This window comes from Epinephelus fuscoguttatus, linkage group LG17 (genome assembly GCF_011397635.1).
Source record: "Epinephelus fuscoguttatus linkage group LG17, E.fuscoguttatus.final_Chr_v1".
NCBI lineage: Eukaryota > Metazoa > Chordata > Actinopteri > Perciformes > Serranidae > Epinephelus > Epinephelus fuscoguttatus.
Genome location: NC_064768.1, coordinates 20,687,010 through 20,705,728, shown reverse-complemented (window position 1 = coordinate 20,705,728; position 18,719 = coordinate 20,687,010). Strand labels below are relative to the sequence as shown.

At 39.8% G+C, this 18,719-nt stretch overlaps 2 protein-coding genes across 2 annotated transcripts; both read left to right on the top strand.

Moving 5' to 3' along the window:
* The first annotated feature begins 938 nt into the window (after window positions 1-938).
* LOC125904991 (hepatoma-derived growth factor-like) lies at window positions 939-8,305 on the top strand. The gene is made up of 6 exons (XM_049602724.1): window positions 939-1,417; window positions 3,564-3,640; window positions 3,859-3,997; window positions 4,208-4,366; window positions 4,472-4,660; window positions 6,505-8,305. Exons 1-6 carry the CDS (start codon window positions 1,331-1,333, stop codon window positions 6,523-6,525), a joined length of 672 nt encoding a protein of 223 aa, XP_049458681.1. The 5' UTR covers window positions 939-1,330; the 3' UTR covers window positions 6,526-8,305.
* Window positions 8,306-11,281: 2,976 nt separating this feature from the next.
* Window positions 11,282-17,854, top strand: mrpl24 (mitochondrial ribosomal protein L24). The gene is made up of 6 exons (XM_049603213.1): window positions 11,282-11,370; window positions 11,617-11,794; window positions 14,390-14,485; window positions 14,884-14,987; window positions 16,916-17,046; window positions 17,373-17,854. The coding sequence occupies exons 2-6, from the start codon at window positions 11,621-11,623 to the stop codon at window positions 17,507-17,509; spliced, it is 642 nt and encodes a 213-aa protein (XP_049459170.1). The 5' UTR covers window positions 11,282-11,370; window positions 11,617-11,620; the 3' UTR covers window positions 17,510-17,854.
* The last annotated feature ends 865 nt before the right edge of the window (window positions 17,855-18,719 follow it).

The following is an 18,719-nucleotide window of genomic DNA, read 5'->3' as shown; positions in this document are numbered from 1 at the left end:
GTGGAGCCCAGATCTCAATCCACCAAACACCTTTGGGATGAATTGGACCAGAAACTACAAGCCAGGCTTTATCACCCAAACTCAGTGGCCAGCCAACCCTTACAGCCAAGTCCCACAAAGTCTTGTCCCAAAAACAGAGAAGTGGAGGCTGTCAAAGCAATATGTTAATGCCTGTGGTTTTGGATTGAGGTGTCCACATATGTTTGGCTAATTTCAGATAGATGAAAATTAGGATATAAGATGCCTTGTAACATGGATGATAATTAATATCTGTGGCAAGGACAACCTTAGCTTATGTAGGTGTAACTGGGAGACAGGCTGAGCTAGCAGCAGGCTTATCCCAATTTCATTGAAAAAATGCACCACTAACACATAATATTAGCTGACATGATAAAACATGAAGGGCCCTTTGTAATTGACACTGAGGCTCTATCTTTAAGAGGCTCTTTGTGTCAAAATTTGATACCTTCATTATCTCAGTTTGGTGTTTATGTTTCCATTCATCAGACAAGCCACCTCACCGTCCTTTTTTTAAAAAAAATTATAGTTCTTTTTTATTATGCTTGCATTCATTTGCTTATTCTCAGTGAATGAAGTTTATTATACTATTATTATTATTATTATTATTATTATTATTATTATTATTAGAAATGTATGTGTTTAATCAAATTACCACACAACACAACGATGCCGTGGAAGTATTATCACAGAAAAACTGTTTTTTGCTTTGGGCCTCTGTGCGGATTAATCCGGTCATGTAGATTAATTTAGTCCACTCATTTTAAGCAGATTTAAGGTTTAAGATTTTAAAAGAATGAAAATATTGATACCATCAATTTCTATCTCAAATGTTTTTTTGTTTGTTTGTTTGTTTGTTTGTTTTACATGAGATGAGCCTGCAGTGCGAGGCTTTGGCCGCCAGGGGCGATAACCGCAGCTTCATCAGGTACTGGGGGCGCGTCTGCGAAGTGGGAAGCGGGTTTCAATTTCAAACCCAAACAGTCCGAGGGACGAGCCAGCCAGTGGATTGTGGGATAAGGCTACAACCAACTAGTTAGAGCGTTTAGCGGCAGAATTTGTAACGTAACTCAAAGATAAATTTGGACAGTGTCGTTCCCAGCAGCCGTGGTTACAGTCCCCAGATTCCGCGGAAAAAAAAGTCGCTCGCCGCGTCTTCGCTCCAGTTTTCCGCGCCTGGTTAATTTGGATGACAAACCGACGCTTGGCTTGTTTGCAGCAGGTGTTGACCAATCCGGACACTGTGTCACATTAAAACTACCACTGTGTTTTAATTCATTATCTGACACAGCAAGCCATTTCTGCAAGAAACATGCCGAGGTCCAACAGGCAAAGAGAATACAAACCTGGTGATCTTGTGTTTGCTAAAATGAAGGGGTATCCACACTGGCCTGCGAGGGTAAGCACCTCGTGTTATATTTCTTTTCTTCCATCTTAAGGTTTGCTTTTTATTTCAGTCCCTCTGGCTGCCTGCTGCCACCACTTGTTTACCTGCGAGGCCTAACAGTAGTTAGCGTTAGCTACCATGAGTTAGCTTAGCTCGGTCGTGTTAGCTAGCGTTGCCCAGCATCCACACACAGCTAGCAAACTGTAGACAGTTGCAAATTTCTTTCGGGTGAGTCATCGCTTAGACAGACACCTCATTACTCTTCTCCGCTAACTAAATATGAATGTTGTTGCTAGCTGCTCTCCGCCACCAACGCTGCTGTTCATGTCCCGTTTTCGTCTCCCAGGGGGCCTTTTATGCTAACGTTAACTTTAAGCTAACCGTTAAAAGGAGCAGTTGGGTAACCTAACTGCGGCTACAAGTTAACGGTCATGTCACACACAGCCTTAACGTCTGTCCACTAGCAAGCATTATCTTAACATGAAAGCTGTGCTGTGTGAGTACGCAGATACGAAGCCACGGTGTAACCCATTAGCCAAGTTACGTGCTAAATAAGTTAAAAGTTGTTTTCCATTATAACTGTTGCATTACAGACTACACATGGCTGCTTGTGTCGCCATATGCTTTGGTACTTCTGTAAACATGCCCGCCCGCCCACACTTGTTGCGACAGTATTTGGGCTTGTAACGTTAATATAACTTCCATTACGTTAAAATTTGGTCCAGACTAATAAAACAGGATGGTATAAGACTGTAACGTAATGTCTGCCCGGTCCATAAACACACAGTAGCCCAATATTGCAGTCAATTTTTCCTAATCATTCAGCATAGGAGAAAATGTGACCTTTTAACTCTCACTCAGGGCTTCATAAATACTGTTATGCATTTACTTAAAAATAAGAAAAATTGTGATTTAAAAATATCCTGCTGCACTACAGCCAAAACTACAGCGGAAAAATGTGGAAATAAAATAGCACAAAACCACAACTGGCCTGTGCTGTTGAAAAGGAAACACAGGGTTCCACTAGTTGTTGATGCAGCAGCCATTCATACATTTCAGTGACAGAAGTTGTGGCTTTCACCCACGCAAAAACTTTCTTTTGGTCTATCAAGAGGGCCACTAAAACCTTTTAAATCTGCACCACCCAGAATAGTTAAGTTAGTGTCCGTTTTTGTCTGAGCCTCTTCCCTCCTTTTTCTTATCAGCTATGCCCCTTGTCAGCAGGCCCCAGGTCCAGCCCCACCTATCCTGACACAGTGACCCTATCTGGGAACGTATGAAGCCACGTCTCACAGTTTATAATCTGATGCCATGCTTGGCCGTCATAACAGTGTCTTCCTGTGTTTCAGTGTTTCGCGGTGGTCTTTTAGATACACGAATAAATACTGGCAGAGTGGCGGAGCCAAACAGTGAGTTGCAAGGATGTTAAAGATAAGAACTGAGTAACCTCTGTTCTCTAGTTGGCTCATTAGGAGTTATATGAGAAGGGATTTTACTGTAACTGTGAGGACCTGAGTGAGCTGAGCAATACATTTAAAATGCCTCAATGAAGAGTAGGCATGTAGTGACAGAAAATGGCCAACAGTTTTGATGCTAATATAACTGTTTAGGTCATTTTATCAATAAAAAATGTCAGATATTTTCTGGTTCAGGTCTTTCAAACATGAGGATTTGCTGCTCTCCTCTCCTCTATCATTGTAAATGAAATATTTTTGTTTTTTGTACTGAGTGTCTGATAATACAAGTAATCCAACAATGATGCATTAAGACATTTTAGGGCATTTTTTTCCTGTTATTTATAGATTAAACAATCAATTGATTAATCAAAATAAAATTATTATAATCTCCAGGCTGGACTTCAAAAATGACTTGCATTGCTGCAGATGTGCAACTTTTATTTAAAAAAAAAAAACAACAAACCTTTATAGCTATGGATGTATGTTCTAGCTGTAAATATGTTTTTCAAATTTAATTTTTAAACTCAGAATACCAGTGACCGTCATTAATTTGATGTTGTTTTAGTGGTCCTGTGTTTGTTACATCAACATATGAATCAGTTTTTGGCTTTGTGTGTTATCATTTTTACTATTTAAAGAGTTGTGCACATTTTTGGATTTATTGGCATTCTTCCTCAAGATGTCGTGTTCTTAATTCACAGATTGATGAGTTACCTGAAGGAGCCGTGAAGTCCCCTTCAAACAAGTACCAGGTGTTCTTTTTTGGGACGCATGAGACGTGAGTAATCTGTGTTAAGGTTTTCCCTCTTATTCCAAGTTCAGAAAATGAAACCTGAATGCTACTGAAAATGAGTTTCTTAGCTGTATTTGTGTCCATGTATGTGCATCACATTAATCACGTAATGTAAATATGCAGTAAGCAGTTGAACTTGATGTGCTTGAGCGGATGGCTGCACACATTTAGAAAGCTCACTGAGTTATGTTTGACCACCACAGGGCGTTCCTGGGGGCCAAGGATTTGTGCCCGTATGAGGAAAATAAGGAGAAATTTGGAAAAGCAAACAAAAGGAAAGGCTTCACTGAGGGACTCTGGGAGATCGAGAACAACCCCACTGTCACACATGAAGGCTATGAGGTATGTGTATATTGAGGATAGATGCCAGGTGTTCTTTATTTGTGCACATTAGGATGTTGGAGTTAACTGTGATGGAAGCAAGCCAAACTGGAGACACATTTTCTCTAGTTTTTGGTTTAACCTGTGCTTGATTGTTGGTATGTTGTGTGATCTGATGTTGCTCCAGCCTGTTGCCTTTTCTTACACCAGTATTTTAATCTCTGCTTGCAGTCATCGAAGAAGGACAACGTGTCAGAAGAAGCAGGGGACACAGGGAGTTCGGAGAAAGCAGGTGCCGAGGGCAGCAGTGATGAAGATGAAGGGGCCCTGGTCATTGACGAGAAGAATGAGAGGGGAGGAACTAAACGAAAAGCAGAGGAGTCCACAGAGGTGAGCTTTAAGTCCGTCAGTTGTACACAGTCCAAGAAAAAGCTTTGTCGTCAGTTCTTAGTCGAGCCCTCTGTCTCTCTGACACCTCCTCAAACCTTTTGTCAGACATCACCCAAGCGGCCGAAGGATACAGAGGCAGAAGGTGATTCTGAAGTAGACCACAACAAGTCAAACACGGAGGCCAAGCTCAACGATGTGGCTGGACCCAAGGCAACTGCTCCCTCCTCACAGAGCGAGTCAAAAGCAGAGGCCCAGGAAAACGCTCCAGCAGGAGGCCAGCTAACAGCAGATAAGGTGAGATACTCCTTGTATTAGTGTTTTTCACCAGGGAAACATCAAATTATGAGGAACTGAAGCAACAGTTAACCCCCTCTTACCTGTAGTGCTGTTTATCAATCTAGACTATTTTGATGTGAGTTGCTGAGTGTTGGAGATATCGGCCGTAGAAATGTCTCTTTCCAGAAATCATGACCTGGTTACTCAAACTAATCCACAGATTTGGTTGTGAGCAGTTTCATGTAGGAACTATTTTCTTTCTGCCAAACTATACCCACCAGCCATATCACTACACAGTCAGCCTAGTCATTGGAATAAAATGTTGGTGTTGTACTGCAAACCACGAATATGTTACATTTGTATGTTTTGTATGTATCATATCAACGTTTCTACAGTGGCGTAGTGTATGAGCTGACTTAAAGGGGATACATGGTTGTGCGTAGACCCTACGCACATAGCCTACACCGTTGTAAGCATTTTTACTTCTGCAGTGGTGTGTCTGTGTCTCTCTGTGGTTACATCTCCAAAAGGCTAGATCGCAGTGGAGGTTTCTGTTAAGTGCTGTAAAGTTTATTTGATTCAAAACACACATTAAACATGGCTTAATAAAGACAATATCAAACACAAATACGCAAATTGGCCTCACTATAAATCTCAGCATTGACAGACAAACACTTGTCTTCATCTGGACATGTTTTCCAAGCAAATACAACATGCTAACGTTATTAGCACAAGCCTATGGCAATTTACATTGTATAAATTAGCCTAGCAACTAGCGATCTTTCTCTCTTATATAAAGTCAGGGACAGCAGCAGCATTTAACAAAGCTAACGACACACCATTTGGCTCCATTACAACTCACAACATTCACCGACAAAACAACTGTCTTATACTAAACACATTTTCCACACAAATACAACATGCTAACATTATTAGCGCCAGCCTATGGCATTTTAAATTGTATAAATTAGCCTAGCAATGAGTGGAGATTTCTTCTTCTCATATGAAGCCAGGATAAATCCCTAAGTATAAATCCCTAAAGGATAAATCAGACAACACTTAAAATGCTATTTTAGTGGAGGCTTTACTGTCTTCACATTTTATTGTTTCTTATCTGTGAAATACAAGTAAACACAAGCTATATTTCCACTGAGGGAAAAGGTGTCAGTATACAGAAATAGACAGGAGGTCTCCGTCACCGTGATGCGTAGTTACAATTCTGGGGAGGTGCATGTCAGGCTATGTTGACGTAGAGCCTACGCCGTAGCTATGATTTCAGTGACCCAGTGCTTTTTTACAGCAGGGATAGTGTCACTAAAAGCAGTTGTTTTTTATCAAGAAATTGCTGCTTTTCCAGCATGGATTGGTCCTGTAAAACCAGATATTTCAAGCCAAAACACAATTGTTCTACATAAAACTGCTCACAATACAATGGATTATCTTGAGTATCTGGGACATGTTTTTTAACCTGTAGTGCTATTTATCAGTGTATAGATTGTTTTGGTGTGTGTTGCAGAGTGTTGGAGGTATCAGCAACAGAGACGTCTGGCTTCACAATACTGTTGAGTTTTCCAAATGTTTTTTTTAACCTGCAGTGCCTCCAACACTCAGCAACTCACACCAAAACAATCTAGATTGATAAATGGCACCACAGGTAAGAGGAAGGACATGGGTTATTGAATTTGGGGGGAGCTGTCCCCTTAATTCTGGTATTTTTATAGGTTTTAGGCTAACGACAACAAAATATTCCATAGTAATGTTAAGTGTAGATACATTAGGACCATACAGAAATAAATGATGGTATTTGTATGTCAGAGACATTAATTAAATGTAGTAATTGCTCTCCACTGCTCTTCCTGCAGCCTGTGACAGACAGCGCTTAACATCAACTCTCAGAAGAAAACCAAGATTCGTTGATGCTTTTCTCTGGAATTTAAGCATCAACACGATTACCTGCAGGATGCCAGATTTCAACTGTTTAATTAATAGGAGAATTTAAAAAAAAAACAAAAAAAAAACGAAGTGTTTATATTGAGAGACAAATAAATCCTCATTTGCCATTTTTGGGATATCATATATCCCAGAAACAAAAAGTTTGCTAATCTGATTTCAAACAATTGAACTGAGCACTTTAAGGCTCATTTATAAATGGGATTTTGGTGTGTATATATTTTTTATTTCTAAGTGCAATTACACAATTACAAAGACTGAATGCTAGGTGTCAAAAACATATTTTTTTTTTTCAGTTTAGAGGGAAACACTGACTATATGGTAGATAAAAAAGGAAAAACATTTAAACCACACGAAAAAGATAAATACTCCCATTTGATGGTTTTAAAACGTAGATATTGTACAGGAATATGAACAAAATTTCACCCATGCTCTCAGCTTTAGGTCATAGATTAAATGTTTTCCATTTATTTCACCTAGCTTGTCAGCCACATCTTAAATCATATATTCAGTCATTGGATACATGATGAGTTGCACTTTGAAGTTTTTTTTTCTGCCCCATTAATCGTCTAGTTCACTGTATGATGTTTTTGTGCAACAAGGGTTTTGTTGCTTTGGTGTAGTGGATGCTTCATTACAGGTGACCAAATTACAGGATTAATTTCACCAGATTGAATAAGTAACGCCCATTTGAGAAAAACTATTGTAGGATTAAAACAGTTAATTTGTAATCCCCTCTGTAACTTTCTTAAGATGATGATTGTTCGTTATGGAAAGCCGAAAGACATTCCTGAATGTTGTTGTGTCAGAGCGAGGTCTTGAAACTTTGGAGGTGGAGGTGTGGCGTTGGCTGGGGGGGGGGGATGGGGTTTCTGGAGAAATTATTTCAAACTATTTCAAATCCATCAACTCATAATTTCACATTATTACAAGTTCTTATTAAGCTCACATTAACGCTGCCATTGCTTGATACTTGAGATGTAATTTGGAAGAACGCTTTTTTGCATTTCATTAATTACCAAATATGTTACTTTTTCAAATGTATCGCTGACACTGTCAATGCCAACATATGATCTACATGAAATTGAATTGTAAATCATAAATGAAACATTGAAAGAAGAATCTACAGAGTGAACCATCTGTAAAACTGTTTTCAGACGTTTTTTTTGTTTCTAACCCACTTAACTGGAATATGAGTCTGTTTTACTTCAGTCAATGGTCTTATTTTGGTTGTGAAACAAAGTTGTGATGTTTAAAAGATGTGTTTTATTTCAGCATTTGTTTAGACGACATGTTCAAAATGTGGTGTTTGTTATTTTCCAGTATAGGTAATTTTTCAGGTTCAAATGCCAGACCTGCTCACCATTTACTTGGATGTCAGTGTCATTGCTTTAGTGTTCTTTCCTGTATTTGGCAACATGAATCAAATGTTGAACCCTAAGGGACATCTCTGCTTTTAAAAGTGAAAATAATCTTGACTGCTTGGCCTAAAATTGCTTATGCCCACCTATAAAATACATCTGACCATCAAACCATACAATGGTCAAAGTGTTCCACTCAAGTCTGGAGTTAATTCAAAGGATAAAATTTGGCATTAAGGTGTATTTCTTGGTTAAGCTTTCTCTTTTACTTTCGGAAGCTGTCATTCATCTTAATCTGCTACTTAGTTTACTGTTGTAGTTGCCAGTCCATTTAATAAACATGTTGATTACAAAAAACCCTCGTTTTTGTCATGTTTATACTCAGTAAATCCTATTTGTTTATTCTAGATTATTCACTTCCTCACTCTGGAAAGCACCAAAACTATCAGGTGTTAGGCACTGAGTTTTTTTTCTTACACCAAGATTGCTACCATTACTTTTTCTTTTTTAAAGGAGCAGTGTGTGATTTAGTTGCATCTAGCGGTGAGGATTGCAGATTGCAACCAGCTGAAACCTCTCCCAAGAGCCAAACATGGACTCTCGCTTAAGATTTCTTCAGTATTTTTGTTGAGATTTTTACCAGGAGCCAAAACAAACAGACCAGGTGATTAAAACTGGTAACAACACTGAATAAAGCAGTTTCACATCACAAAAAAATGTTTCTCCAGTACTGTTTGGTTCGTCGCAGACAGGCTGCTAGCCCAGCACCTGCTAATGGTCGCTCACCTTTTTTTCTCTTACGAATTAAGATCAAGATGTTGAGGAGCTTTTATTGGAAGTGGAATTATCCACCGAGGTTTCTTCCTCTTCAAAATAATTGGACTTGGTGATTCATACATTAGAAATCTGTTTTTGTGATGCTGCTTGTCACAGAGGGGCCTGAATTGCCTGTGTTTGGTTTGTCTGTTCTGCTCTTCTCTAGAAACATTGCGGTGCAACATGGCAAACTCTGTGGACAGGGACCTGTTCCCTCTGTATATATATAAACAGATCAACCTAATATAAGGTAACAACACAATGATATTTATTTCAGGTTATTATTCACTAAAGAAAACATATTTATTATATTATTTATTTTTGCCAATATATCCTCCTAAATCCTACACACTGGGACCAATAATTATCCTCTTGAGTCCCACAGTACCTTCCAACAGAGTTGTGGACTCAAGTCAGGTGACTTGGACTTGAGTGGGACTTGAAATTAGACGACAGAGTCATAAATGACTTGCAACTTTAACACCAATATTCTTTAATACTTGGACTTGAAGTCAAGCCTTCTGACTTGAAAACAGTTGGTTCCTTTCCCCCAAGCCCAAACATTAAAAAAAATATATGTTGTTTAAAAAGTGTGCCTTCTTTTTATTTTGTTTAAACATAGAACATAAAGCACGCAACAACATACAGTATCACTTTAAAGGAAGAATAGTCTTGCATAGTCTTGTCAGACATTTTCCAATATGAGATGAGTTCAATATAACAAGATGGGACAGAAACAAACAACTGGTTGGTGCTATATGCTATGAAAATGCAATAACAACACTACTTTTTTAATGATTAAGTTCAGTCGTTCTTAAATAAAACTACTCAAATAAATACAAATTTTGAAATGCATTCATATTTGTTGATTTAATATAACATTACCCTGTTGTTAAAAAGGCATCACATTTGGTGACGAGCGCATTGTGACTTGTTTTGCACTCAAAACAAAAGATAAGAATTTGGGATCAGTGTGCGATGACTTTAGACTTAATTGTGACTTGAAAAACAATGACTCTGTGCCACCTCTGCCTCCTGCACCAGGTATGATGTTCAGTCTTTATCTCAAGTGTTTAAAGCAGGCGAGAGTCTACTGTTGCTTTTAAAACCATCCAAACCTAATTCATCATTTCACATTTTATTTTTCTCTCTGTTACAAATGTATGACGATAACGATGGCACCTTTGCGTGTGTGAGTGTGTGTGCGCACTTGTCACAAATAATTGCTCTCGGGAGAGAGAGCCTGGCAGCACAGTTGATAGCTGAACTAGTTTTAGTGTTATGTAACATATCCTGACAGCTCTGAATTCATCACTGGGTTTGGGTGAGTTAGAGTTCTTTAAATATGTTGTTTGGGTGGATACATTATGTTTTAAACCCACTTTAATTTGTCCTTTGTATAAAAACCATGAGGTGCTGGACTAAAAGGTTTTGATTTGTAAAAGCAGCTGGTTCATACGGTTCACAAGATCAATGTCTGCTTCAGTATGCTTACATGTTTGATTGCACGGTTTTCAGAAACTGTAGCCTCTTGTTTTGTGGTGTATGGGCGCTATAAATATCTCTCAGCCTGGTGGCAGTAACTCTTCAGTATGGCTGGTAATAACTCACACTATCTGTCTCCATGGGTGTACCCAACATAAAATAAAGGTCTATTTTAACAACCAACAAACCAAGATTATACAGACGAATCAACTACAGAACTAAACACATCCAGTTTTGTAAATAGTACAAATTAGAACAAATTACAAATGAGCATGGCGTTATTTATTATCTCAATATATTCTTCTATTTTATTGATCATAACAAAAACATTAAAGGACAAGAGGAAATAAAAGAAAAATAATCATAACATTTAATTTTGTAGACACTGTTTTTCTGCAACCCTATGGCAACAAAAGAAAGTATTTAAGGAATATTGTAGCCATCCTATTAATTATATTGCACTCTGCTGTTTACATTCAAGTATACAATAAAATCTTTCACATTTTGTGCTCATAATGTATACAAAAAGAAAGAAATTAACCCCAATTCCAAAACAATTTTCTCACTGTGTCTGTGTGATTTATCTAAAATATCCCTATTATTTAAGAATATCATTATGGTATATATAATATTTTATTTAAGAAGCGACTGCTGACAGTGACCCTGATTAAGACCTGTGCTGGTCGCAACATGTTGGTCATTTGAAATACATACAGCCATGCAAAACAAAGACATTTTAATTATGCACAAATCTTACAGTCTGCCAGGGATTATTTTTGAAGGAGACTTGCATTTTATATTCTTATATTCCACCCATGCAAATAGTCTTTCACAAAATTGATCAAGCACAATATCCCTATTATTTAACTCAGTGATATGTAGACTTCCAAGAAACTGCAGCTAAAGTAAACAGTGAAGGTCATTTTGTTTTCAGAGGCCTGCATCCTGCCCACAGATCAATCACTATTCCTGCTGCTGTCGACCAACTGCATGCATGGTTTGGCCACTGCGCATGCGTGCAGCAAGATGTCAGCCTCCTGTCCACTAGGTGGCGCTGCGTGCTGAGGCTAGAGCTAGTGTCAGTGCTGCTACATGTGACTTTGACATCAACAGAGGGTAAGCGCCTTCTGCATGTTATGTTACTTTACTTGTTTTATTTACAACATCGCTTAGGCAAGTCAGACAGCACTCTTATTTAAAATATTAGCGTGCTTGAAAAGAGAGTGGCGAATGTTTAGCCACTGCAACACAACGCTAATGATAGCTTCCCCACAAGCTAACGTTAGCTTAGCTTGTGTTGCCAGTGAAGGCAGGGCACCTTTGAAGTTAATTCACCAGCCTTGATTCATCTTGTCTCTGCAGCACAATGAGGCTGACCGCTCTCCTGGCGATGGCAGCCAGGGTTGTTGTGCCCAAAGATTACCGCTACGGCACCAACAGACCGTGGACACAGGCTGCTAAGAGGCTGAATCCTCCCGGGCTGAGGAGGAGGAAGGTGTTTGTGGAGCCTGTAGACTGGTCTGTGTTCAAAGGGGACACGGTGAGTAACGCAAGTCAAGTCCCAAGTCTTCATAAGATAATTGCAAGTCAGTTGCAAGTCCTTATAATTAAATATTTAAGATGTGTGAATCTCAACCAGTTCAGAAGTGAATGCTACAATAATAATGATAATAATAATAGCAATAATAATAATGATATCAGTACACAGTTTTATTTGTAAAGTGTGTTTCAAGACCCAAAGCACCAGATACAAACAAAAAAACTAAGGCACTAAAGCACATAACATTGTAGGTACAGATGGTGTTACAAAACAAAAACATTTATTGAAGAGCACATGAAAAATTGCAGATACAGAAAGTGATATAAAACTTAAAATGTCCATTCATCCATCCATTTTCATTCCCTTATTCAGGGGTGGGGGCAGCAGGCTAAGCAAAGCACTGTGTCCCTCTCCCCAGCAATGCTTTTCAGCATCTCTTATGGTATCCCAGGGTGTTTCCGGATCAGATGAGATATATATGTGTGTGTGTGTGTGTGTGTGTGTGTGTGTAATCCCTTCAGCCTATTCTGGGTCTGCCATGGGGCCTCCCACTAGTTGGACATGCCCAGAAAACCTCTGGGAAGTGCCCAGGAGGCGTTATGACCAGATGTTTTAACCAACTCATCTGGCAACTTGCAACCTGAAGAAACAGCATCCCTCTGGATGTCTGAGCTCCTCACCCTATCTCTAAGGCCGAGCTCAGCCACGCTAAGCTCTTTTTGGCCACTTGTTTCCACGGTCTCATTCTTTCGGTCACTAGTAAGAGCTCATGACCATAGGTGAGGGTTGGGACATAGATGAACCAGTAAATTGAAAGTTTTGCCTTCCAGCTCAGCTCCCTCTTTACCACAACAGTCTGGTGCAGTGCCTGCATCACTTCTGAGGTTGTACCAAACTGCCTATCGATCTCATGCTGCATTTTACCCTCACTGGTAAACGAGGCAGTAACTCTCTCCCAACCCAGAGGGGGCAGTTCACTGTCTTTTGGCAGAGACCCATGGCCTCAGACTTGGAGGTACTGACTCTCATCGCGACTGCTCCACACTCAGCTGCAAACTGCTCCAGTGCATGCTGGAGGTCACAGTGTGATGATGTGCCCAAACTGGACCCCTTCCTCCCCTCAGCTGCGTCTTGAGATCCTGTCCATTGATATCATAAACATAATTGGTGACAAGTGACAAAGTGCCCCTTGTCACCAAAGCAAAAACAGTCAGCGTAGAAGCACATAAAAAATTGTAACTACAGACAGTCATAAAACAGTCGCCATAAAAATTGCAGATACAGACAGTGATGTAAAACAAAAACACTCGCCATAAAAGCACTTAAAATTGCAGGAACAGACTGGTAGACAAGAGCCTGCTATTTAAAGCCTAGTCCTCAGATGGCCAGGTCTCATGTAAATTAAGTACAAGTCAACATCTCAACTCCTGATTCTCGTGACTTCTTTTTGTGAAGTATCCCCTCAGTCCAAGTCTCAAGTCTTCAGTTGTGGGAACTTTTCTGACTGAAGACCATGGTAACAGGAAGGGATATCAGTTACAATGCAGACGTCCGAAGACATAGTGTACAAAAATCATGTACAACACCCTTAGTTTAAATTTGTAGGAAGCTATGTGTACTTAGCTGGCTGTCCAACATTTTTGTTGTTCTACCACGTTAACATTAAACTACAGCTCTGACTCAGACACAACAAACCAACATCAAAGAGCTAGTGGTGATGGAAGCCTCACATTGCTTTTGTCTTAGCCAAAAAGTTGCACTTGAACACACCACAAAGACTACAGTCAATGGCTCACTAGCACACATGTTCTGCGCCAGCGTGGGAGTAAATAAGACTCCATAGCAGCAGGCGCAGGCAGTATTCATCATTCAAAAAAGGAAACTGGAAGACTGACAAGACCAATTTGAGATGCTAGTTAGCCAGTTAAAAATAATCTTACCTAAGTTTGTTTCAATCTCACACCCTCTCGTCTTTATTCATTTGTTTGCTTTTCTCACTTCCGTTTCACTTCTCATGCACTGAGCTGAACTGTCGATTAGAGTGACTTCACTTCACTCGCTGACAGGCTCCGCTGTCTCTGATGCCGATTCAGCATCCTAAATTGGTCATAAAAAACTGACAAAAGGCCAATGAGTGCCAGTTGTGTGGGACACACCCCAAAAACTAGGGCGACAGATGCTTTCTGGCGGTCCAATTGTGTAAAATAAACTACTTCACAAGTATGATCTTGATAAGTACATTTCCAATGTCACAGTTGTTCAGTGGTACATCAGCTCAGTTTTAAATGAGTCAACTTTCAGGTAATATTTTCAGGAGGAATTTCAGTTTTTACGTAAGACTTAACAGTTTTTCCACCATTGGTAACAGAGCTGATGTTAGTAATATTGTAACTACAGTTATTTTGATGTAGCCACATCTTTGTTAATATCATAAAAAGTAATGCTATGCATGGAGATCACCCCAAGAGAATCTCGTGAAAGAGACTGTAAATACCGTTTTGGCCAAATTTGCACTGACAAAACTAATTGGTAGATGTAATAAGAGAATGCTTGTTCAACAAAGACTAATGTATCTGCTTTTCATTTGTTTCTTAGGTTGAGATTCTCGCAGGGAAGGACAAAGGCAAGATTGGAAAAGTGATCCAAGTCTTCAGAAAGAGAAACTGGGTTATAGTGGAGGGCCTGAATGCAGTAAGTAACTGCTCTGATGTGTTTCCCAGACAAAACTGGAAACTGTTCAGTGTATCACAGCATAATTGGTGGTGCTGTTGCGAGGATAAAAAGTTGGCTCTTGCTGTTCTCTCTACACAGAGTGCTAATGCTCCAGTAGTCATTTAAGCAATTTTTGGATACAGAGATGACCTGTCATTTATCTCATTTTACAAAAACGTAAAGTTAACAGTAAGGTGTTCATGTTAGTTACTACTGTAGCAGTGTCATACACTGTATTTATTTTTTCACTCCACCAGATGGAGACAGATTCCTAGTCAAACTTCAAGGTGAAACAAGTTGACAGAGTGCACCATGAACAGCCATCTGGCCACCACCTGTCTGGTTTTTAAAGTCAGAACTATTGTTGTCTGTCACAGCATTACAGGTATATTGGAAAAACTCAGGATTACCGTGGGACCTACATTGTCAGTGAGGCTCCCATCCTGCTGCGTGATGTTACACTCATTGACCCCTCAGACAGGTACAGTAAACCATTAGCAAGTACAAAACTGTGGCTTCGCATGTGTACACCCACCTCAGGACCTTAAGAATATATGAAGCAGAGATGAGCAGTCAAAATCAGTTGTAATCATTTTTCTTAATGGTCCTCAGGTTTCCCCACACATTCATTTATTTGTGGCTGCCCGCCAGAATATCAGCATTTTCTGCCACGTGTTGGTTTCCATCTCTCTCTCTCTCTTTTGCTGTCTCTCTCTCAGCACACTATCGGGCAGCAGAGCGCCAAGCACAGAGAAAGTGAAACGAAACTGCTCATTAATTCATATAGAAATAGAACGCTCTTGTGAAACCAGTTGTGTTCCCATTAGGGTTTGGTTATTGAACTTTATTTTTGGCTTTTGCTTGAAGTTGATAGGACAGTGTTAAGCATGAAATGGGGAGAGAGAGGGGGGATGACATGCAGCAAAGGTTCACAGGCTGAAATTGAACATGCAGCCGCTGCAGCAGGGTCATTGCCTTTGTACATGGGACACCCACTCAACTCACTGAGCTACTAGGTGCCCCTAAACTCTGTACTTTTAAGTGTGCCAACCAAATTTCGTCTGTTCTACCAAGAACCAATTCATGTAGTATCAGCTGGTGCCAAATTTCGTTACCTTAGAGTGCACCTTTTTGAGAAGGCTGGGTGAGACAGGAGTCAGAAGTGCCTCAAAATACTGTGAAGCCAGGAAGCAGGTCATGGAGGTTCGTTGGCTTCCCAGCGAATCAAAACTGTCACTGCAGCACTTTGAGTTTCAGTCAGTCTGGTCTATTTTCTTTCCTATTTTATTTTAGAAATTGCTCAGTATCACTGCAGTTTGTGATTGTGTTTTAAATCAAGTACTTATTCCACATATTTGTCAGTTATATCTAAACACAGAGAGAAAGAGACGAGCAGACATGCACCTGCACACACACACACCCACACATGGAAGCAGACAGACAGAGACTCAGTTCTCTGTGTGATTAGAAAAGAGCAGAGGAGCAGACTCATATTGACTGCAGCTTTTTCAAAAATTACATTTTTGTGATGACAAAAGGAGTGACGTACCAAAAAAAAAGGTACTACTGGGTACAGGTACTGAATTCAAGGTACTGGCACTGGCATTGGGTTAAATGCAAACCGTACTTTTAATGGAAACCACTCACCCAGTGGTCCAAGCAAACACTCTAACATGTAATGGCAACAACACTTGAACTGGCCTCAGCAGCCTACTCCCTGCGACCTTAACTCAACTAACTGCTGCTGAGGGGAAAAATACTCAGGAAGAATTCCTGCCTCCGTTGCGTTCACCGGTTCACAGAGGGGACACAGAACATTCACAAAAGGACACACCAATGAAATTAAACAAAGGTGGCTGATCCAGTGCAACACCCCCGTAATTTTTGGGGGGGGTGGGGGGGGGCACTTACAAAAATGCATGTCGGTATATGTTATGGATGGTCCACCAGCAGACGTTGGTCTGGCATGTTTTAATTGTGCGACAGCAATGATGTAATTAACGACACAGACAAAATAACCTGGGTAGTGTTTTAAACGGTTTTATTATTTTGCCGATGAGGTCATTATATAGTCCTCTGCGCAGAACTCCCTGGAAAATGAGAAGGAAGTTGTGAATGAGTGAATGATTTCAGACACTGCAAGTGTGTTTGGGGAACTGTAGACTAAAGAAAAGAATCTGTGTACACAAGTTTTAATGTATTTTATTGTTGATCTTTATTACTGTGCATCTGTAATGGTTCCTGCATGCTTTTCCTTTACACTACTATTAAGATAAATGCTGTATAATGATAACCTTCAGACAATTTTTTGATATTAAAAGACAGTCCAGCATTATTTACTGTAGATACATTTAAATGATCTTTGCTTACATAACAGATTATTATGACTCACTGATATTGGTCTTCCAGGAAGCCCACTGAGGTGGAGTGGAGATTCACAGAGGAGGGTGAAAGAGTCCGAGTGTCTGTCAGGACGGGCCGAATCATCCCGAAACCTGTTGTAGAGCGGCGAGATGGCATCGTGCCACAGCAGTGGAAAGGTGAGGGTGTCTGTTTTATTTTGTTTCTGTTGGAGTGGGCTTCATTTCAGTACCTAGTTTATTCCACGTCTAAGCTAAGAGTCAGCACATAAAACTCTTCATTTTTCCACCATATGCAGACTTGAATTGTAAAACTAGATGTCTGAGTGATGCAGTTTAATGGTTTTATAGTGGAAGAAACATTTCTTTCTAAACTAGAAGACACATGTTATGTGTGAACCGTAACCAATGTTGAACAACCATCCAACTTAACTGTACACCCTAAAGTCTGGGGTATTAAGTTGTATGTAGTCCTGCATGTGACTGTTTTTTTTCTGGTATTATAGATGGTCCGAAAGACACCAGTCCAGAAGACACTCTAGAAAAAACCTTTGTACCATCTCTAAAAACTCTGGAGGAGGAAGTGATGGAGAAACTGGGCATCCAGGAGACCAGAAGGCACCGAAGGTCCTACTGGTACTGACCAGAGAAATCAGAGACACTCAGGCCCTTTTGTGCTCTCCAGTTTTCACAGGGACTCTCAAGACACCATGTTTTGGTGGAGTCGAGCAGAGTGACGAGTTAAAAGAAACAATGAGGGTAAGATGAGTAAGGCTTTTGGACTGTAAAAAAAAAAACTGGGGACGCGTATGTATTATTAGGGAAATGACAGCTTTGTAAAAATATGAGGAGGTGAAACAGACCCAGTACTTCAAAGTTTCCTGACTGGGTACAGTTTCAGTTGTTCTCTTTTTTACTGTGGTATCATTATGTTCCTCTATTTGTTTTTGTGAATAAATGTCAAACATAAATCAAAATAATAGCTTTTATTTTGCTGTATACTGGAGGGTCACAAGGTTTCCAAACTTAAAGGGTCACTGCACTCCAAAATGAAAAAACATATTTTTCCCTCTTACCTGTAGTGCTATTTATCAATCTAGATTGTTTTGGTGTGAGTTGCAGAGTGTCAGAGATATCGGCTGTAGAGATGTCTGGCCTTTCTCCAATATAATGGAACTAGATGGCACTCAGCTTGTGGTGCTCAAAACACCAAAAAAAAAAAAATACATTTGAAAATCTCAACAGCAATGTCTCTTTCCAGAAATCATGACCTGGTTACTCACAATAGTCCACAGACCTTGTTGTGAGCAGTTTCATGTAGGAACTATTTTCTTTCTACCAAACTACACCTGCCAACTGTAACAGCATGCTGAAGGAAGCGTGCATCTACTCCTGAACAAGAGGCACATGACAGTGTGAGATGTTAACATTAATGGCATCGTCTTTAGCTTAACTGTTAAGTTAGCTAGCTCAGTGGTGCTAGGTGAGCTAGCCCCTTCTAAAGGTTTGGATTTCACATATCAGGATGAACATGCAGTAATTTGGGAAGGGAAAATCTAAATTTTGCTAATTTTTTAATACTAATACTTCCAGAACATTCACTGAGCAAGAATGAAACACTACTGATGAGATAAGAAATTTCTGAAAGAATAATATTGACTAAATTTGTATTAGAGCCATCTTTAGGAGAACAGCAGTGACAGTAGCTTCTGTCCCAGAGAGAATAAATCATCTGACATTTAGCATTGCACAGTGCCTCTCACACACACTGCACAGTCTGCTTGATTTGAAAAATGACATCATTCTTGGTATCAGCAGGGTTAATAATGGTTATGGTTGCAGCTGGTTTGGAT